Source organism: Panicum virgatum, chromosome 2N (assembly GCF_016808335.1).
Source record: "Panicum virgatum strain AP13 chromosome 2N, P.virgatum_v5, whole genome shotgun sequence".
Classification (NCBI taxonomy): Eukaryota; Viridiplantae; Streptophyta; class Magnoliopsida; order Poales; family Poaceae; genus Panicum; species Panicum virgatum.
In genome coordinates, this window is record NC_053146.1 from 35,158,772 (window position 1) to 35,179,919 (window position 21,148).

The window sequence follows — 21,148 nt, forward strand, 5'->3', positions numbered from 1 at the left end:
GCTAAGACTTGAATTAGAGTTCATGGCTTTGCAAATGGCATAGGTTTAGGAGGGTCCGATCCGAAACGGTTTTACTGGCGACGCTAAATCCCGTGAAGCTAAAAATATTAGAATTTATTTTTTTCTATTTTGATTCATCCTACTATGTGTAGCTCAGTATACAGTACGTATAAAGTATGCGAAACCAGAGCCGGCATAAATCATCCCAATTCTCAAATGTATCCTTAATCCTTATGGAAGCTGTTATCGTGCGGCAATAAATGTCAGGCTGTTATTTATATTCCAACAATAGTTTTGACCGCAACTGGTCATTTCTTAGTGTGTTATTGGTGTTTATATTTTAGAAACATTTGTTTAACACGTGTTCATGCACGAAAACCAAATTCCTTTTCCTTTTTAGTGTGCTACTCCCTCCATTGCAAATTATAAGTTATTCTAAAAATCTTGAAGAGCCAAACTATTTTAAAATTTAACTAAAATTGTAGAGAGAAATCCAAAAATTTATGACATTAAATAGATATACTATGAAAATATAGCTAATAAAGAATATATTGATATTTAACTAGTATCATAAATGTTAATATCTTGTTATATAAATTTGATCAAATTTGAAAGATTTTGACTTTCTAAAAATTTTAGAATAATTTATAATTTAGAACGGAAAAAAAGAACATTGGAGTAGGTAGTACAAATCAAATTAATCTCTCTCCCTACTCTTCTGGCAAGACTCGCACCTGCGCACATCGGTGTGGCTCGCCGCCGACTCGCCGTCGCCGACGATTGAGCTCGCCGCCACCCAGATTCGCAGCCAGCCACCATGCCAGGCCCACCCCCCACCCAAACAGCCCAACCAGACCCAAAACCCAAGAACCGCCGCCGCCGCCTTCTCCTCCTGGCGCCGCCCCTTCTCGCGGTCGCCGTCGCCCTCCTCCTGGGCGCCTCCACGAACCCGCTACCCCGTCGGTTCCTCCGCCTTCTCCTCGGGTCGAAGGCCTCCGTTCTCCGCCCAGAAGAACCTCGTTCTGCGGCCGACCCCTCCCCCGACGCGGGACGCCCACCATGTGTTCTGTGGATGGCCCCATTCGTCTCCGGCGGCGGATACTGCTCCGAGGCATGGTCCTACGTCGCGGCGCTTGACGCGCACGCCGCCGTGGGGGCGGGCAGGAACTTCACGCTCGCCATCGCCCACCACGGCGACCTCGAGTCGCCGGAGTTCTGGTTCGGCCTGCCAGAGCAGTCCAAGAAGCTGGCGTACAGGCTCGCCGCCACGCGTTGTGAGCTTGCGCGCGCCGTGGTCGTCTGCCACAGTGAGCCCGGCGCGTGGTACCCGCCAATGTACGACGCCTTGCCCTGCCCGCCCACCGGGTACGACGATCCAGCGTTTGTCATTGGCCGGACTATGTTCGAGACTGACCGTGTCTCGCCGGAGCACGTCAGGCGGTGCAACCAGATGGACGCTGTCTGGGTGCCGACTGACTTTCATGTCTCCACATTTGTGAAGAGTGGCGTGGATCGTGCCAAGGTTGTCAAGGTGGTGCAGGCGGTGGATGTCGAGTTCTTTGATCCAGCGAATCATGTGGCGCTTCCTCTACCGATTGGTGTGCCTGTCATGGTGCCTGAAGGTTCGAGATTGGAACATGGTGACCCCAAAGGCAGAGGCTTTGTGTTTCTTAGTGTATTCAAATGGGAACAGAGGAAGGGCTGGGATGTGCTGCTGAAGGCATTCTTGCAGGAGTTCTCTGGAGCTGATGATGTGGTACTCTACCTCCTAATCAATGCCTACCACTCAGACACGAACTTCATTGGGAAAATCCGCAGATTTGTGGAGGAATCCAGCATTAAGGAGCCTGTGGAAGGATGGGCTGAAATCCGGGTTATCGATGAGCATGTCCCACAGTCTTCACTTCCAAGTTTGTACAAAGCCGCTGATGCATTTGTTCTGCCAACCCGCGGTGAGGGGTGGGGCAGACCGGTGGTCGAAGCCATGGCCATGGCTCTGCCGGTGATTGTGACGAATTGGTCAGGCCCAACGGAGTATCTGACTGAGGAAAATGGGTACCCATTGCGCATTGACAGCCTGACTGAGGTCACGGAAGGACCATTTAAGGGCCACCTGTGCGCTGAACCATCAGTTGATCATCTGAGGGCTTTAATGAGACGTGTCGTTGGTGTTAGAGAGGAGGCAAGGAGTAAAGGGAAGAAGGCGAGGGAGGACATGATGGACAAGTTCTCTCCAGAAATTGTTGCAAGGATTGTTGCTGATAAGATACAACAGGTTCTTGTCAGTACTCACTTGACAGAAGGTTGAACAATGGCCACAAAGTGCGACTAGAAGGTTGATACACCATGGAGGCATGGAATGCTATGTATGTGTTCTGCTGACCTTAGTCTTTAATTTTCCTAGGATTCATACATACCATCTTGTTATGATTTGAGAGAATTATGACTGCTGTTCATTGCCTTATGTGATACTGAATTAAATGTTCTTGGAGCATATAATGCCATCAAATCTTATCTCATTCGATTCACTTGCTGTTTGAGTTAGAAAAACAAAACATTTGGGAGTGACAATTTAGCCCAAGAAATTGCATGGGTTTGCGGCTTATACAACACTTTTCCACATCCTAAATGAAGACTGTTGGTTTTGGAGCTCTGATTCATCCAAACATTGTGAATATGAGAGGGAGAAAGAAGAATTACATTTGATCTGCATAGCAGGGTCATCTGAGCTAAGTGATGAAATTGAGTTATACGTGGATGAAATTTAGTTAGTATGTAATCATATTGGTCAAAGTTTGAATATGACCTGAACCGAATTCGTTCCCAATATGACTTAAAATTATATTGAGTTGGTTGTAGGTGTTGACTTAAAACCTAAAAGTTATGGTATATATAGGCATTGAGCTACGCCATGGTACAGACGTGGAGTTGGGGTTGCTATATAAAAAGTCCTAGAGAAGAGTTCTATTGAATTCTGCAGGTAAGCTTTCTACTATGAAGTTTGGTACGAAGTTTATGGAATTTTTTTAATCAGAGAAGTTCCATATATAAGTTTTCTAGAGAAATTGTCTAGACGAGTTCCATATATAAGTTCTGTGTAGGAATTCATCCCAGTGTCATCCTTGGGGAGCACCGGGCACGCGAGACGGAGGTGCTACTTAGCTACGACCGTTTTTTTAATCGGTACTGCAGTAGCTCTTTGGTTAGGTATTGGAGCAACATTACCCATTGATAAATCCTTAACTTTAGGTCTTTATTAGGGATTTTTCGAGTTGATTCATTCAACCGAAACTTGAAAGGCAGCGGTACCTTTAATTTGGCTGGTGGTGTAGCAATACACGGGGGATCTTGGCCATCCATTTAGACTGATCAAGCAAGTTGTATAAATTCGCGTGCCCGTTGACTTCATGTTAAGCTATCATTAGGCACAATCACAGGCACAAAGGATGATCGATAACCCATGCCTAATGTCTGTCGAAGATAACATATAAGAGGAAATTGGAAAATCAGAGAATTCATGTTCTCTGCTGCTTGAGAAAGCAAGAAATCAGTCAGGTACTCAGGTGGGATCACACTCGTTGGATCGATACTGACGACACTAGCTAATTCATCAGTCAGTAACAGCGCTGCTGCTGCTGGCCTTGAACTGCATGATTCCACACTACTCGCAGTCGCAGAGCCCGTCATAGAAGCGGAAGGAGGGGCGTAGACGGGCCGGCCCAGCTCCCTCGCCTACCACCGCTTCTCCGGCTCCGGCGCTCACTGCTAGAAAAATAAGCTTTTGTCAATTCGGTTAGTGCCGGTTAATTTTAGTCCGGTACTAATGTTGCACCGGAACCATTTTTACTAAGTCCAAATTTGAAAGTCCTCAAAACTCTTTTATTACCGAGCCAAGACACCGGTCGATACTAAATATCGAATTTTAGTATCAGCTGGTGTTTGTGCTTGGTACTAAAATGGTGTGGTCATTTAGTACTAGTCAACGACACCACCCACCGGCCGGTGTCTTGGCCCGGTATAAAATGATCCTCTATGGGTTACTTCAAAAGGGATGCATCTCCCACCCAACCATATGTGATACATAGGTGGGATAACAAGGAAGCTATATTGGAGAGATCGTGGGTTCGAATCCACATTTATGTGTGAAAAATTTGTGGGTTTGTATTATTTTTTTTATTTTTGTAGGTGGCGTGTTTAGTACCGGTTGCTGCAATGGGTACTAGACGGCCCTCCACTTAGTACCAGCGAGACGGTAACCGTTAGCCTGACCGGTACTGAATGTGCCATCGCTAATCTTGTTCGAGCTCCACGCCTCTGCCACCATCCCTGCTCGCCCGTCATCTCCCCACGCCCAGGCGGGCGGAGGCGGGCGGCGCGCAACCGCCCTACTCGCCGCTATTTCGACCGACCCCATCGCTGATCTAGCAGCCTCCGGCAATCCTCTCCAAGTCACGACGGTGCGACGACTGCATGAGGTCTTATATTCCAACACTTTCCTAACCTGGAGGCTCCGTCAAGCCTCAAACGTAATAGACGTAATAGGAGCGAGCAACAATTATTTTATTTAATTGTGCTAATCAGTATTCGAACACGAGACATTTGGCTTTGATACCATATTGAGTTGCATGCATCAACCAGTTCAACCCAAAAGCTTAAGCAGATGGGGAGAGATGGACAATCCACCTATATTCCAACAACTAGTAACAAACGCACGTTTGATGCTCACGTTTGGTGCCTTAGCTTATGTTACAGTATCTGCCATTTTAGATGCAGGTTTTGTTGTGCACACTTATATGTAGTTGAGAGCGTCACAGGACGTCGCTGGCATTAAGCATGTGCGCTCGGGGCAAATGTAGAGATATTGCCCTGATTGGACTCCAGCCTTTGCACGTGTCCAAGCCAAGAATTGAGGACATCTATAGCCATCAATGATGGAAAAATCAGAGCCGCCAAGCCAAGCGAAAATTCAGAGCACTTGTACAGGCCCTGTATACGTACATCACATTACAAATACAAATTTTATTTCTGAATTCTATATTTGTATGTATGAACAGACTTAGGGCCTGTATGTTGAGCTTCTTGACAGTTTCTCAGCGTGAAAGCTAGAAACTCAAACAAACAACGAACTTCTGATGTGGCATTTGGAAAGCTGGAAGCCCAGAGAAGCTAAGTTTATATGCAAAGCTGAAAGCTTCAATTTTTTTAGCTTTTCATAACTTTTTGAGCTTAGAAAGTTAAACATATCTTCTAAAAGTAATTACTGGATTTTCAGAACTAAAAAGTCAGTAACAGCTTTTCAAAAAAGCTCAAAAGCTGTAGCTCAAACAAACAGGACCTAAGTATGTGAAGACTACCCAGAAAAAAAGGTAGATTGAGCTGCCAAGCTAGATCAAGAAGGAAAACACATCAAGAGGATCTCTTAACCTTTCTGGTGCACTGGCGTTCCTGGTGCCACCCAACTCTAGTTATCCACACTCTCCAGCATGCATCAACTAAATTCTATATATTAGCGCTCCGGTAGTGCTCGCAGCCCGACGTCTGGTAAGTCTCCACAACCATAAAACCACCTCTTTTGCGCCTCAATTGTAAAAATTCCCGAAGCTCCGATGACATCATTGATAGTAATTCGTCAGCAAATCCATCCCACAACCATAAAAATAAGTTTCAACAAATAATATTCAGCATGTGCTCCCGCTTTTTGGGCGGAGCTCTCCGAGGAGAACTCTATATAACTTTTTACTCCATTTTCATCACGAGTAGTAAAAGTCATGCAACCTAGATACGATTTTCATGCAATGCTCATTTTAATGTCGGGATGTCATTACTATCAATTACACTGTCACCTCACCACTGATGTGAAGTGGATAGGCGTGGTCACCGCGCTCCATCTCATGATTGTCCAAGGACTGATGATCAATTAAACCGTACGTGCATGACTTTTTCCTGCAGGCAGTGTGTGCCCTTTATGGAAGTTCATTGAATTTTTTTTCTGCATGCAGTGTGTGCCCTCTATGGAGGTTCGTTGCAGTTAATTAAAATTTCGAACAAGAGGGAGCAATTAAGGCATGCTTGCGTATGGATAGCTGCATGCATTCAACACTTAAACGCATGCAACAGTAAAAAACTGATGAATTGGTATCCGCAACCATAAGAAGGCAAGTTTAGTGATTCAATTATCTTTCGTCCCAATGGCTAATTTCACCACCAAGATGGCATACCAAGATAACGTTTTAGGGAATTAGTCAAGGCAATGAGTAATTTGCAAAAGTTAGTCATGGCCGGGGAACAAAGGAGTAAGTTTGCAAAAGTTGCTAGGAGTATTTATTCATAGAAAAAAAAGAAAAATACTCGAGCACCCTTCTTAATTATCCACATGACCGCATTTATGTACTATGGATGGTGGTGCATTGCACTAAGTATTTGCAATGGTCTAAGGGCTCGGGCATCTCCCACAACAAAAAGGTGTAAGGTAATCAGCACGTCAACTGCTTCGGCGATCCATCAGACTTGTCCACCTGCTGCTGCTGATTTTGCTTCCATATCTGCGTCAGGTTTGCTGTGCTCCTGCACATCTTGTGCACCATCTATCGTATTCATGCCGCTGCATGATGCAAACTCACTCTCCTTGCTTTTACCCCACAACACGCTGTAAAGTCCTCCAATCAGCAGGATCCCACCCAACATACTGCCCTCAGAAAAAAAAAATAGAAAGGAAGAAGATAGAAACGAATTACTATTTCTCCCACGATTTATGATCAGTCAAACGTACTCCTTTGTTGCTATTTTCGTAAGTTTTGTGCTTGCATTGGTTACCTGCCGAGGTGAACAATCTCTCCCAGGAAGAAGGAGGAACAAAACATAGTGAAGACGGAGTAGAGAGGGAGCCAGGCTGAGAAGAAGACGGGGCCCTTCATCTCCACACACCACGCTTGCAGGTAGTACGCCACTCCAGTGACCAGAAAACCCTGTTTCATTGATTTATCCATCCATGCACCACCAATGCAAGCAGCTCATGCATTAGCAATCATCCTTGGAAACGACAGTAAAACACCATAGTAGGCACAGCAATCATCATTAAATTACATTGTAGGCGATGGCGACCAAGCTGACATCCAGCCGGAGCTTCCACCTAGAGAAGTCCCTCTCGGCCACTGCCGCGATGACCAACGACTGCAGTGCGCTGAACACGCAGAGTGAGACGGCCACAAGCATCCTGTTAGGGAACTCCTTGAGGATTCTAGCCTGCAGGTGAAATTAACTCATGCATAGATGAACAAGAACTGAATTAGAAATTACTCGCTAGCACAGAGCACACCATCACCGCAGGATAAAAATGGCATCACCGCCAAGTCTAGAACATGTGGTGATGCCATTTTCACAAAACAAAACAAAATAAAAAATGATGCCGCTTAGCGCCGGCAAGCTCGAGCTGTGGCTTGTCCAACTATGTAAGAAAGTAAAAAAAACACCTTCATCAGAGATGCGGAATTAATACGCATCTGTGAGGAATGTTGAGTACTCTATCCTGCTTGTGATGAGTGAATTGTCAACCGTGCGGTGTGATCGTGCGCTTGGTCTTTGGATTGCAGGTACACGGACGTCGAGTGTCGACGGGGAGCTGCCGTGGAGGTGCTGTGGCCGATGGACCGTGCGGTGGACGGCGATGAAGGGCAGCCGGGACCGGAGCCCGGACCGAGCGGCAGCTGTGGCGTCCACTCCTGGATCGAGGGCGCAAGCGGCGACGGAAGGCGGATTTCTTGGTTTGCGCCACAAAACCAAGGAGGCGGACGGCGGTTGAAGACGCCGAGTCGTGGAGGTGACGGGCGTCGGTCTCGGGACTGACGGAGGCGACGGGCGTCGACGGCGTCTAGGGCCTCGCTGCGGGTGAGGAGGTGACGGGCGTCGGGCGGCGTCTAGGGCCGTCAGAAGGCCGAGGCGGGAACGGCGTCTAGGGCCACGGCGCGGAGGCGGGAATCTTCCCGCGCGTGAGGTTTTGGCGGTTTTCTCAAAACCGGCCACATAACCGGGTTTCGCGGACCCTCCAAAACCGCGGACTAGATCTTCATCAAGACGGCGGCATCGCGGAGAAGACTTCGTTTCGAAGAAAGAACCTCGGCCGTCGGATGAGATCGTGTACAGGGGGTGCTGCAGGCCAACCGGTCTGACCGGTCCCTGGCACCGGTCTGACCGGTCTAACCAACCGGTCTGACCGGTCCAGCATACCGGTCTGACCGGTCCCGCGGGTATAAATACCCCTTCACTTGTGTTAGGTCTAGTGCGGCTTTTGTATTGCGTCCGTGAATTATTCTGTTCCCCAGGTCGCCGCCCCTGCGTCTCTCTCTCCCTGTTCATCTATTTAGGGTAGATTTGAATGTTGTTTGTGTGAGAACTCTTGTGGATTTGATTGGGAAAGGAGGCCCTAACCTCCTCGTGCCCTCTGGGCGGTTGAAATCAATCCATCTCCTCGTTTTGTGCCTTGTTTGATGAGATTTCGATTTTGTTTTTGGTGCACTTGATTGCGAGGAGGTTATGAGTTCTTTGCTGTGATTCCCGTGCTTCTAACCCAGTCTTAAACCCTCTGGAACCACTGGCTGGTTCGAATTCGAGTTCCTGAGTTTTTGAGAAAACCCCAATCTCTTTTGATCTCCCCATAATTCTCAAGATTCGTTGATCTTTAGGCCGAGATCTCTTGGGGATTTGTTCACGGGATAGGGGCGAAGCAATCCCCCAAGTTTCACCGATTTTCGTGGTCGTTTGTTCGAGATTCACCGTTTGAATCCAATTTCTCGGGAGTTTTCTGGGTGCTACCGGTCAGACCGGTAGGCACGACCGGTCAGACCGGTCCACCGCACCGGTCAGACCGGTCCAGGCAGATCAGTTCTGCAGTTTTCCCAATTCGCTTCCGATTTGCTTCGTGGTTTCGCTCGCTCGTTCGAGGCCTTTTGTGTTGGTTTAGCTTTTCCATAGCTATTCCAAACTTTGGCCATAACGCTTGAGGGCTTGGGTGATTTTCGGGATATAGGCCGACGGTTTGAATCTCGGAAGAAATTTAGATCGGCTCCCATTCACCCCCCCCCTCTGGTCGCCGGCTTCGGTCCCACAATTAGTATCAGAGCTTGGTTGAGGTTTTCAGTACCTTAACCGGTTCGAAAACCACTTGGCGACCATGGCGAGTCTTGGTAAGATCCCGGTGTTTTCCGGCGAGGACAATGCCTACTGGAAGGTTCGCATGAGAGCCTTCCTGCAGAGCATGGGAGCCGATGTCTGGTAGATTACCACGAACCAGCTTTACGAGGTGCTGGCTGTTCGGACCACACCTCATCAGGTGACCCAGCACGAGGCTAACGCCAAGGCCGTCAATGCCTTGTTCGCTGGTGTTTCTCGTGCGGAGTTCTCACGCGTCTAGGGTTTTCAGGAAGCCCACAAAATTTGGACGTGTCTTGAGAACTACCACGAGGGTACACCTCAGGTGAAGGCCAGACTGTTCGAGACTCACCAGCGTGAGTACGAGAACTTCACACAGGAGCCGGGTGAGAGCATTGACCTGATGTTCAGTCGTTTTCAGTCGATTGTGAACAAGGTCAATGCGAACAGATCTGCTGGTGCCCTTGAGTACACAGAGCACGAGAAGGCCCTCAAGTTGCTTTACGCACTTGATCGCTCTGTGTGGGATCTCAAGGTGAACACCATCATTGAGTCTGCTGGCTATGAGACTCTGACGGTGAACGAGCTTTTCAGCAAGCTCAAAGCCACGGAGGTGGATAACCAGACACGAGCCAAGCTCAATGGTGCCCCTCCCTCCAAGAGCGTCACTCTTGTGACTGGCCCAGGTGGATCGAGCTCTAACGCTAACTCTGCTCTTGGCTTTTCTCTTGCCTCTTTGCCTTCTGTTTCAGATGAGCAGCTGGAGACGTTGGGCGACGACGACTTGTGCCTCCTCATCAGCAAGTTCCAGCGCGTCTACCACAACAGGCAGAGGAAGAAGAACCCCGGGTGCTACAACTGCGGCGATCTGAACCACTTCGTCGCCGATTGCCCCAAGAAGTCCAGGTGGTGGCCAGAACAACTCCTTCGACTACTACCGCCACCGCGACCGTGACAAGGGAGGCTCCAACAAGGAGCATCGGCACCACAAGCACCGCAGTCGTGACCGGGGAGGACGCTTCGACAAGGAGTCACTCAAGAAGCGCTTCCAGTACAAGGCCAAGAAGCGGGAGAAGGCTTTCCTGGCGCAGCTCAGCGACCTCGACAAGAGCTCCGACACCGACCGCTCTTCTTCACCGACCTCCGACGACGACGACAAGAAGAAGAAGAAGCGAGACAAGGAAGCCACCGGCTTCATCGGTCTTTGCTTGGCGGCCGGTCGGCGCAAGAGCTTCTGCACCATGGCAGGCAAAGCCAATGGTGCTCGTGCGTCTTCGGGTGGACACGCTACACCGACACACTCTGGCTCTTCTCCTGGATCCGAGAGCAATTCAGAGGTAAACTCCACGATTGACCTGCTTGATACAGAGGTTAGGGAGTTGTACGCCGCTCTCGACAACCAGAAGAGGCTGCTTAAGGAAGCAGCTAGAGAGCGTAGAAAGCTTAGAGCTGAGCTGGCTTGTGCTAGAGAGAAGTCTAGTGAGGATGAGTGCGCTGGCTGCATATCTCACATGAACGATCTTGTTGCCCTCCGTGCCAAGCATGATGAGAATGTTGCAGACTTAGATGTTGCTAAGATTTCGCTTGCTGACGTGTCTCATGAGCTCGCTAAGGCCAAGCATGAACTAGAATTGGTTAAGGATGCTCCTATTGTTAGTGATGTGTTTGAATGCGAGGAGTGTCCTATCTTTAAGTCTGATCTAGCTTCGTTGCAGTCTAAGTTTGCTACTGTTGTGTGCGAGCTAGAGGAGATGAAGTCTAGGCCAGTTTTGCTTGGTGCTTGTAAGATTTGTCCCACGCTTAGGTTGGAGCTAGAAGAGAAGAACGCTTTGATCAAGTCTTTTGGAAAGACTAAGGTCATAGAGTCTAACCCACCTATTGACTGCTCTGTTTGCCCTGGTTTGATCTCTGATTTGGATAATCTTGCGATAGAGAAAGCCAACCTGGAGAATGAGAATACCTATCTTAGGGCGATTCTTAGTTGGGTTTCTGCTAGTGAGCCGCAGTTGGGCATGATGATCAAGCAGTTCAAGCGTGGTGATGGGTTTGGGGTCGGTTATACATACACGAAGTCAGACTTTGACAGGTTGTATGGTAAGATCGGCAAGACTGCTGGAAACACTGCTAGCACGAGCACGCAGCCTTCGCTTGTTGACCCCGCGGATGGTGTGCTTAAAGAACCACCGAAAGCACCTCCGCAGAAGCAGGTTTGGGTTCCAAAGCCCAATGAGCTGAGGAACTCCCTCGACACGCTCCCTGCTACCACAGCCCAGGTTGCCCAGAAGAAGAGGGCTGCTCCTCCCCGTCCGCAGGCTAGGCCTCCACCTCCCAAGCGTGAGGTGAAGTATCACTGCGAGTTCTGTGACAGGGAAGGTCACCTGGAGGAGTTTTGCTTCAGGAGGAAGCGGGCTATGAGGAGAGAGCAGGAGAGACGGAACGCGGACATGTACTCTGCTCGGGTGCATGGTCCTTCTCGGCGTGGTGATAGGCGAGATGCTAGGGCGCGCCGTGTAGGTGGAGGTCAGGGAGACGGTGGTGGTTACCGTGCTCCAGCGGGTGGTCGCTTTGCCGGCCGTGCTCCTGGTCATTTTCAGTATGGCTATGGACCACGGGACCGAGGCTTTGGAGGAGGTTTTGAGGCTCCACGCTTTCCTCGCGGTGGTGTTCATCAGTCACGCGGTAGACGGGATGGGGGATACGCTTTGTCTGGTTTTGCTAACCCTTCTGTAGAGCAAATGGCTCGACACTGGTTTGCTTCTCACTTTGTTAACCCCAGTGTTGAGACATTTGCTCATCCCTTGTCTCACTACTGATGTGCAGGTCGGAGGCTTGGAGAACAGGTGGATCATGGACTCCGGTTGTTCGCGCCACATGACCGGAAATGACAAATGGTTCTCCAGCCTCACCCCGATGCGCTCAAAGGAGTACATTGTGTTCGGGGATAATGGAAGAGGAAATGTACGTGGACTTGGAGCTGTTCGAGTTTCTGATCGCTTTACCCTGAGAGAAGTTGCTTTGGTTTCGAATCTTGGCTTTAATTTGCTCTCTGTTTCGCAACTTCTTGATGAGGGGTTTGAGGTTCGCTTCAAGGAGGGTTGTTCGCGTGTTTTGGATTCCAGAGGAGATTTGGTTTGCCGGATTACACCTCGCGATCGAGTTTTCTTAGTTGACTTCTCTGGAACTCCTTTTGGCCCTTCTCATTGCTTGATGGCTGGTCCTTCTTCTGATTTGTGGAAGTGGCATAGGAGACTTGGACATTTGAGCTTCGATTTGTTGTCGAGACTTAGCTCACTTGGCCTAATCCGAGGATTGCCCAAATTGAGATTTGAAAAGGACCTTGTTTGCCATCCGTGTCGCCATGGGAAGATGATTGCCGCTTCTCATCCGCCTGTTAATCAGGTGAAGACCGCTTACCCTGGAGAGTTGCTACACATGGACACAGTGGGTCCTTCTAGGGTGATGTCTGTTGGTGGGAAGTGGTACGTTCTTGTGATTGTGGACGACTTTTCTCGCTATTCTTGGGTCTTTTTCATGAGAACCAAGGATGAGGCTTTCGAGTTTGTTCGAGACTTGATCTTGAGGTTGAAAAACGAGCTACCACAGGCCATGCGAGCGATTCGCAGTGATAATGGCACAGAATTCAAAAACACTCGTTTTGACGCCTTTTGCAGTGATCAAGGGCTTGAACATCAGTATTCTTCTCCCTACACTCCACAGCAGAATGGAGTTGTAGAGCGGAAGAATCGGACGCTGGTTGAGATGGCGACGACGATGCTCGATGAGCATAGGACTCCTCGTAAATACTGGGCTGAGGTGGTTAACACCGCTTGTTACGTGTCCAACCGTATTTTCTTGCATGCTTTCATGCACAGGACTTCTTATGTGTTGCGGTTTGGACGCCAGCCCCGTGTTGACCATCTCAGAGTCTTCGGTTGCCGGTGCTTTGTGCTGAAAGATGGAAATCTTGATAAGTTTGAGTCTCGCTCGTCTGACGGTGTCTTTCTCGGTTATGCTTCTCACTCTAGAGCGTACCGTGTGCTTATTATTGATACTAACATCGTCAGAGAGACTTGTGAAGTCACTTTCGACGAGACTGCACCGTGCAATTCTTCTGTCTTTGAAGTTGCAGGAGATGATGAGCTCGGCACCTCCATCTTTGAAGATGAGGAGGAAGAAGCTGCAGATGGCGAGACTGAGGCTACCACGCGTGTTGTGGACCCAGCTATTTCTGCCACGAGCTCAGACAATGACGACGGCCCCGACCCGACTACGTCTACTTCCCGGGGGCTGTTCGAGGAGGTGACTCAGGCTTCACCAGCTGCATCTGAGGAGGCACCAGCTTTGGTTGAGGAGGAGGCGACTTCGACACGGGAAGCACCGCGACACATTCAGCGCCGCCATCCACCTCAACAAATGCTAGGTGATCTCAACGAGCGAGTCACCAGGTCCAAGGTAACAAGTATCACTGGCTTTGCTCATGCAGCGTTTGTTGCCTCTTTTGAGCCCAAGAATATTGGACACGCTCTTTCTGATTCTAATTGGGTCAATGCCATGCATGAGGAACTTGAAAATTTTAAAAGAAACCAAGTTTGGGTTTTAGTCGAGCCTCCACCTGCTTCTAATCCCATCGGAACGAAGTGGGTTTTCAAAAACAAGCAGGGTGAGGATGGTTTGGTTGTTCAGAACAAGGCTCATCTTGTTGCCTAGGGGTTTTGCCAAAAAGAGGGTATTGATTTTGAGGAAACTTTTGCCCTTGTTGCTCGTTTGGAAGCTATTCGAATTTTTCTTACATTTGCTGCTTCCAAGGGTTTTAAGGTTTTCCAAATGGATGTGAAATCTGCCTTCTTGAATGGTTTTATCGAAGAAGAGGTTTATGTGAAGCAACCACCTGGTTTCGAAAATCCCAAGTTTCCAAACCGTGTTTATAAACTTCAGAAAGCTCTTTACGGTTTGAAACAGGCACCTAGAGATTGGTATGATAGATTGAAAACCTTTTTGCTGGCTTAGGGTTTTAAAATGGGATGTGTTGATAAAACATTATTCCTCATGCGATCTGGCAATGACTTTCTATTAGTTCAGATATACGTGGATGATATTATCTTTGGTGGCTTTTCTCATGCTCTTGTCTCCAAGTTTTCTGAGCAGATGTCTAGGGAGTTCGAGATGAGCATGATGGGTGAGCTGCAGTTCTTCCTCGGGCTGCAGATCAAGCAAACTCCTCAGGGCACTTTTGTCCATCAAGCCAAGTACACTAGAGACTTGCTGCGGAAGTTCGACATGAGTGACTTGTCTCCTCAGCCGACTCCGATCAGCACATCTACGGCACTTGATGAGGACTTGGACGGCGAGGCGGTGGACCAGAAGGAGTACAGGAGCATGATCGGCTCTCTCCTGTACCTGACGGCGACGCGACTGGACATCCAGTTCGGCGTCTGCCTCTGCGCGCAGTATCAGGCTTCTCCGCGCACCTCCCACAGGCAGGTGGTGAAACGCATCTTCAGGTATCTGAAATTCACCCCTGAATTTGGTCTTTGGTATTCTGCGGATTCTTCTCTGGTTTTGGTGGGCTTTTCTGATGCCGATTTCGGTGGGTGTCGGTTGGATCGCAAGTCGACATCCGGCACTTGTCAATTTCTCGGTACATCTTTGGTGTCTTGGTCCTCTCGCAAGCAGGCTAGCGTAGCGCTTTCTTCCACAGAAGCTGAGTATGTTGCCGCTGCTAGCTGCTGCTCCCAGATACTTTGGATGAAACAAACCTTGCAGGATTATGGATTGAGTTTTGGTAGGGTTCCCATCTTTGTAGACAACATGTCCGCTATTAGCATTGCAAAGAACCCTGTCCTACACTCCAGAACCAAGCACATAGACATCCGATTCCATTTCCTGCGAGACAACCATGAGAGAGGACACATAGACCTGATCCATGTCCCTTCAGAGAGGCAAACCGCAGATATCCTCACCAAACCGCTAGAGCAGTTCACCTTTGCTCGCTTGCGAGGGGAGCTTGGGGTTTGTTACCCCTTTTGATTGCTGACTTTTCTTTGGTTAGCTCTGTAGATTTTATTTGCTTCTCTTTGTTTTCTAGGTTTGGTAGTTGCATTGTGCATATGCATTGTACATGTTTGCATTTTTTATTGTCTCACTTGCACTAGCATTCTTGTATACATTGCTATGATCTTCTAGTGCCTGCTAGTGTGAGTTGATAAACTTGATCATGTATAGCTTGCTCCACTGTGTATATGACATCATCTGAGTTAAGCTATTTTGATTTGAAAATCTGAAAACATGATCACCCTGTCTTGGCTACTAGCATGTTAGGGCGTGTTGATATGCTTTGCTATCTTATTCATGCTAGTGTGGCTTTTCGTTCAGCAATTGAAATATTTGAAATAATCTAAACCTGATAAAATTGCTTGAACTGTTCTTGAAATGGATTGAAAAGATCCAGGTGGGATTGCTTGTCGCACTGATCGAGCTTTCGGGACGGCTCACTTTGCACTTGTGAGAACCCGGGCAAGACTGTGCATGACTGAAATGAGTGCTTTAAGCTTCTGATTGTCTTTTGGCATAGGCTTGGCCTCGTTGCTAAGTAAAGCATGATAAGTTTTCAACCCCTGGCATTAAGAATTGATTGCCATAAATTTGATGGAAAAATGAATGTTAACAACATCTTTGGCTGGTTTGGCTCACCTATATGAGTATGATTAGCACTGCTTTCTATTCCCTACTTGTTAGTGCTAGATCATGGGTGATGCTTTTATTTCTCATAAACTGAACTTGCCTAGCTCTAGACTGATATGATATACCCTGTTGAGCTAGATGCAGGTCTTGTTTATGGATGCACACGAGCTTGTGACTAGATGTTGTTCATATCCTTGTATCCCTGAATGCTTTCACTTACACCTCCTGCATTGCATTCATTGCATAGCATCTGTTCAGGGGGGTTTCAGCTTCAGGGGGAGCTTTAGGTCTTTTTAGACTTGATGTGTGCATGTGCCAACAAGGGGGAGAATTTTGGGAGAAGTGATCGAACAAGGGGGAGACTTGTTTGATTTTTTGAAAAACTTGTTGTGCATAGTGCTTTGAGAGTGCATCATTTTGTGAGAGTTGCACTTGTGAGAGGGAAAAGCTTTGCTTGGGGAGTTTCTGCTTTGGTTTTGGCTCCTGGTTTTCCTCGTTTTCCCTCTGCTTCTTGCATGACTGCGTCGTGCGTTACCTCTGTCTTTGAGGAGTCATGTTTTGGCTTTTGATCGATTACGTCGAGCCTTTGCCCTTGTCTTAGGGGATCGATCTGTGCTTGAGTAAGTGACTGTTCTTGCCTTTCTGAGCTTTTTGTCACTTGCTTGAGTTCTTCGCTTTCTTGCTTCTCTTTTTATCACTTCTCTGGTTTCAGGTGGTGTGTTGACAATGCACTCATCAAGGGGGAGATTGAGGAATGTTGAGTACTCTATCCTGCTTGTGATGAGTGAATTGTCAACCGTGCGGTGTGATCGTGCGCTTGGTCTTTGGATTGCAGGTACACGGGCGTCGAGTGTCGACGGGGAGCTGCCGTGGAGGTGCTGTGGCCGATGGACCGTGCGGTGGACGGCGGTGAAGGGCAGCCGGGACCAGAGCTCGGACCGGGCGGCAGCTGTGGCGTCCACTCCTGGATCGAGGGCGCAAGCGGCGACGGAAGGCGGGTTTCTTGGTTTGTGCCACAAAACCAACGAGGCGGACGGCGGTTGAAGACGCCGAGTTGTGGAGGTGACGGGCGTCGACGGCGTCTAGGGCCTCGCTGCGGGCGAGGAGGTGACGGGCGTCGGGCGGCGTCTAAGGCCGTCAGAAGGCCAAGGCGGGAACGGCGTCTAGGGCCATGGCGCGGAGGCGGGAATCTTCCCGCGCGTGAGGTTTTGGCGGTTTTCTCAAAACCGGCCACATACCCGGGTTTCGCGGACCCTCCAAAACCGCGGACTGGATCTTCATCAAGACGGCGGCATCGCGGAGAAGACTTCGTTTCGAAGAAAGAACCTCAGCCGTCGGATGAGATCGTGTACAAGGGGTGTTGCAGGCCAACCGGTCTGACCGGTCCCTGGCACCGGTCTGACCGGTCCCGCGGGTATAAATACCCCTTCACTTGTGTTAGGTCTAGTGCAGCTTTTGTATTGCGTCCGTGAATTGTTCTGTTCCCCAGGCCGCCGCCCCTGCGTCTCTCTCTCCCTGTTCATCTATTTAGGGTAGATTTGAATGTTGTTTGTGTGAGAACTCTTGTGGATTTGATTGGGAAAGGAGGCCCTAACCTCCTCGTGCCCTCTGGGCGGTTGAAATCAATCCATCTCCTCGTTTTGTGCCTTGTTTGATGAGATTTCGATTTCGTTTTTGGTGCACTTGATTGCGAGGAGGTTATGAGTTCTTTGCTGTGATTCCCGTGCTTCTAACTCAGTCTTAAACCCTCTGGAATCACTGGCTGGTTCGAATTCGAGTTCCTGAGTTTTTGAGAAAACTCCAATCTCTTTTGATCTCCCCATAATTCTCAAGATTCGTTAATCTTTAGGCCGAGATCTCTTGGGGATTTGTTCACGGGATAGGGGCGAAGCAATCCCCCATGTTTCACCGATTTTCATGGTCGTTTGTTCGAGATTCACCGTTTGAATCCAATTTCTCGGGGGTTTTCTGGGTGCTACCGGTCAGACCGGTAGGCACGACCGGTCAGACCGGTCCACCGCACCGGTCAGACCGGTCCAGCGCACCGGTCAGACCGGTCCAGGCAGATCAGTTCTGCAGTTTTTCCAATTCGTTTCCGATTTGCTTCGTGGTTTCGCTCGCTCGTTCGAGGCCTATTGTGTTGGTTTAGCTTTTCCATAGCTATTCCAAACTTTGGCCAGAACGCTTGAGGGCTTGGGTGATTTTCGGGATATAGGCCGACGGTTTGAATTTCGGAAGAAATTTTGATTGGCTCCCATTCACCCCCCCTCTGGTCGCCGGTTTCGGTCCCACAATCTGTAATTCATTATTAGAGTGCACTTCAACTACACGCATCTCTAATATGATGGTCGCCCTAGACTATACACGTGACACATCTCTAATATTTAAAAAAGAGACGTGTAAAGAAAACACATTAGTGATTACTTGGGAAGTTATCAAAAAAGCAGTTTATCCACCCGGGTCTCAGATGAGAACCCAGTCCATCCTCGTCCCGAGCTGTGCTACCTCGACACCGCCAGCCAGGAGTGGGGGAGCTGGGAAGGGGAAATGCGGCTGGGAGGGGAGGAGCAGCGAGGGATGGGCGGTGGGGGAGGGGACCGGCGGGGGAGAGGAGGTGAGGAGCGGCGTGGGAGGAAGAGAAGGCGATGGGAGAGGAATGAAAAGGAAAGGAGGGGAGGGAGAGGAAAAAATAATATGAGGATGTTGTTCTCGTAAACACTGGTTCATATTAAGAATGTTGATTCGTAATGTGACCCAGTGGTAATGTCTACTATCAACGTCAGTTCGGTTCAAACCAGCAGTGATGAAGTCTTTAGGATGTACTATTTTGTAGTAGTGATCGGATAGTGGGGAAGAAAAAACAATATTTCGATCAACCTGCCACACGGCGGTTAGGGACCACGCTATGTTATTGATAACCATGAGGAACGTTCCTATGATCCACGCCGCCTTTGAGGTACTCGCATGGGCTCCGGAGCCCCGAGCATGGGAGGTGAAGGCACGGTGGTGGCTGACAGGGGTCAGCCCTGGCCCCGCGTAGATGGCCATGACCAAGACGCCGGCGAGGCAGAACGCTGCGCCGCTGACCTTGGCAATGCCAGAGGAGCTCCTCAGGTTCACCACCTCCATCCTGTTGATCGATGTATCAGTTAGGATTTAGGACTCGTCGCAAGCATGCGTTGGAATAGTACAGATCGATGAAATTTCAATTATCTAGATCTTCAATGCATTATATCCTACTGAACCTGAGTAGCAAGGCCATGCAGAGGGTGACCGCTGGCACGGCGTTGCCTGCTGCTGCCACCAGGGTTGCAGACGTGAGCTTCAGGCTAACATTGTACACATTCAAGCTTAATGTATTCCTGGAAAGCAAAAAAGACGAAAAAAAGATTTAAAACACCTAGTACACAACTGAGGGTGCTAGGGCAAAGAACCAAGCATTTGTATGTATACCCGAATAAGGCACACAAGAAGAGCTTCAGCAGCAACATCAACGGCATCGACGTCACATTTTTCCTGCAGGTTTAATCTGGGAATAATTAGAATTAACCAACCAGTTCAGCTCGTTCTCTCGCAAACACTTGAGTTCATCAGATGCCTTGCCAGTTGTAGAAGCCTAGTAGCTGTTACCTTTGGAAGAGGAGGGCGACGGGGACCAGGAGAAGGGAGCCGGTCGCCTGGCGGTAGAAGTTGAAGACGAAGATGCTCATGCCGTCGTCCAAGGCGGCCTTGGATAGCACGGAAAACCCTGTGTAGACCACCTGCAGAACTATGGCAATCACGTAGGCCTTCTTGCTTGCCGCATCCATTACCACGTCGATCAAGCTCAGCGCAGAGTCTGTGTGGTGAGAGTAAGGGCCGGGTGCGAGAGCTAGTGAGTACGTGCGTGAGCCGGCCTGTGAGAGGCTCTCGGTTGGTCTTTGTCATCTTGTGGAATCCGATGTCGTCCGTCCCTTTTTCGAGCAAATGTCGTCCGTCCCTTTTTTTTTTTTGCGGGTGTTGTCCGTCCCTTTTTCGAGCTGGGCCTCCCCAATTTGCAGCTACAGACGTATGACTGAAGCACCTGATAATTTCTTAACTAATCGGCATATGATGCCATCCAAGCACTCAAAACGAGAGGTGCATAACTCCATCAGTTCATGGATCAGCAGGATCTAAGTATTAAATATTCAGAAAATTTGGCCACATTTCACACAAAAATTGGGATATTCATTTCGATAATAAAATTAGCATGTTTAAGTACTCACAAGCAGTACAAGACAAGCCACTATTTGCTAGAATTTTAACTAATAAATGGCTGACAGCGTCTAGTATTTTTATGCACGCATCATTATCCCGTCGATTATTTTGGTCAATAAGTTGCAGCTGCTTGCCGTTGATACCAGTGTTCCTTCAAGGCAAACACTCGTACTAGACCTAATCACTTTCTGCCATTAGGCAAACAAATGAAACGATAATAAATAGTACCCATCCCGTCGGCCATTTATAGATTATATATATGGTCCGAGCGATCAGCTACATGAAAGGTCCCCCCGTACTGGTAACAACGTACATCGCTGTGGGTAACGCACATTTATTCTGTTATCAAAGAGGGAAAATTAGTTCTGTAGCATCGAAAAAACATTACTTCCAGAAAATACCACTAAAAGATCACTGTTACATAAAATGCCATCGAAAGTGACAATCTGTCCCCAATTAAAATACCATTCTGTTAACTGTTCAGTGAAAATGATGTTTCGTCGGACTGTCGGGCTGCTCAAGCCCTCGAGAGCTGGAGCCCAAAGCACGTTGGCTCGGTCCGGCTGCAGCTTGCTATTGCAAAAGAAATTGTTTACAGGCTTGATTTGGCCCAAGACCACCGTACCGCCTACTCACTGCGAGCGAGCTCGGGTTGCGCCGGATGGCAAAGCTTTGCTCCTTGGGGCTTGCCTCGCTCCAGAGGACTATCCTATGCCAGCGTGCTCAGATTACATACTTGGCGGAAGGTGATGCAACACGAAGCTCTTCCACTTACAAGCAGGAGCCGGAAGAATGTCATCAACAAACTTAAAGTGGATGGAAATTTCCTCATGCAGAATGAGCAAATGGCAGATGAGGTTTTCGACCATTTTGTTGGCATCATTGGCAGTAGAGGGGAGCAGCTTTGCACTATCAGTTTTGCCGAGCTTGCCTTCCTTCGGTTCATTCACCCTTGCTTGACACATGTTTCACTGAGGAGGAGGTGTGGCAAGCTATTCAAGACATGCCGATCAACAAAGCACCGGGGCCTAATGGATTCACTGGCCTTTTCTATAGAACTGCGTGGCCGATCATCAAAGCTGAC

At 48.7% G+C, this 21,148-nt stretch overlaps 3 protein-coding genes across 3 annotated transcripts; 1 reads left to right on the forward strand and 2 right to left on the reverse strand.

Moving 5' to 3' along the window:
* The first annotated feature begins 711 nt into the window (after positions 1–711).
* LOC120660263 lies at positions 712–2,568 on the forward strand. Its single transcript, XM_039938684.1, has one exon. The coding sequence runs from the start codon at positions 818–820 to the stop codon at positions 2,306–2,308; it is 1,491 nt and encodes a 496-aa protein (XP_039794618.1). The 5' UTR covers positions 712–817; the 3' UTR covers positions 2,309–2,568.
* Positions 2,569–6,290: 3,722 nt separating this feature from the next.
* Positions 6,291–7,491, reverse strand: LOC120660264 (WAT1-related protein At5g64700-like). Its single transcript, XM_039938685.1, has 3 exons — positions 7,084–7,491; positions 6,814–6,965; positions 6,291–6,685 (listed from the first exon to the last, which is right to left on the reverse strand). Exons 1-3 carry the CDS (start codon positions 7,210–7,212, stop codon positions 6,502–6,504), a joined length of 465 nt encoding a protein of 154 aa, XP_039794619.1. The 5' UTR covers positions 7,213–7,491; the 3' UTR covers positions 6,291–6,501.
* Positions 7,492–18,288: 10,797 nt separating this feature from the next.
* LOC120662549 (WAT1-related protein At5g64700-like) lies at positions 18,289–19,985 on the reverse strand. Its single transcript, XM_039941676.1, has 4 exons — positions 19,456–19,985; positions 19,279–19,341; positions 19,071–19,187; positions 18,289–18,955 (listed from the first exon to the last, which is right to left on the reverse strand). Exons 1-4 carry the CDS (start codon positions 19,632–19,634, stop codon positions 18,289–18,291), a joined length of 1,026 nt encoding a protein of 341 aa, XP_039797610.1. The 5' UTR covers positions 19,635–19,985.
* Positions 19,986–21,148: the final 1,163 nt, after the last annotated feature.

Excerpts from the sequence above, each read along its gene's own strand:
- LOC120660264 (XM_039938685.1), bottom strand. The coding sequence starts at position 7,212 with ATGCTTGTGGCCGTCTCACTCTGCGTGTTCAGCGCACTGCAGTCGTTG. Across the intron at positions 6,966-7,083 it reads TGGTCGCCATCGCCTACAAT|GGTTTTCTGGTCACTGGAGT; the intron begins GTAATTTAATGA and ends TCAATGAAACAG. Across the intron at positions 6,686-6,813 it reads GAGATTGTTCACCTCGGCAG|TATGTTGGGTGGGATCCTGC; the intron begins GTAACCAATGCA and ends TTCTGAGGGCAG.
- LOC120660263 (XM_039938684.1), top strand. The coding sequence starts at position 818 with ATGCCAGGCCCACCCCCCACCCAAACAGCCCAACCAGACCCAAAACCC.
- LOC120662549 (XM_039941676.1), bottom strand. The coding sequence starts at position 19,634 with ATGGATGCGGCAAGCAAGAAGGCCTACGTGATTGCCATAGTTCTGCAG. Across the intron at positions 19,342-19,455 it reads GTCGCCCTCCTCTTCCAAAG|GAAAAATGTGACGTCGATGC; the intron begins GTAACAGCTACT and ends TTAAACCTGCAG. Across the intron at positions 19,188-19,278 it reads TTCTTGTGTGCCTTATTCGG|GAATACATTAAGCTTGAATG; the intron begins GTATACATACAA and ends TTTGCTTTCCAG.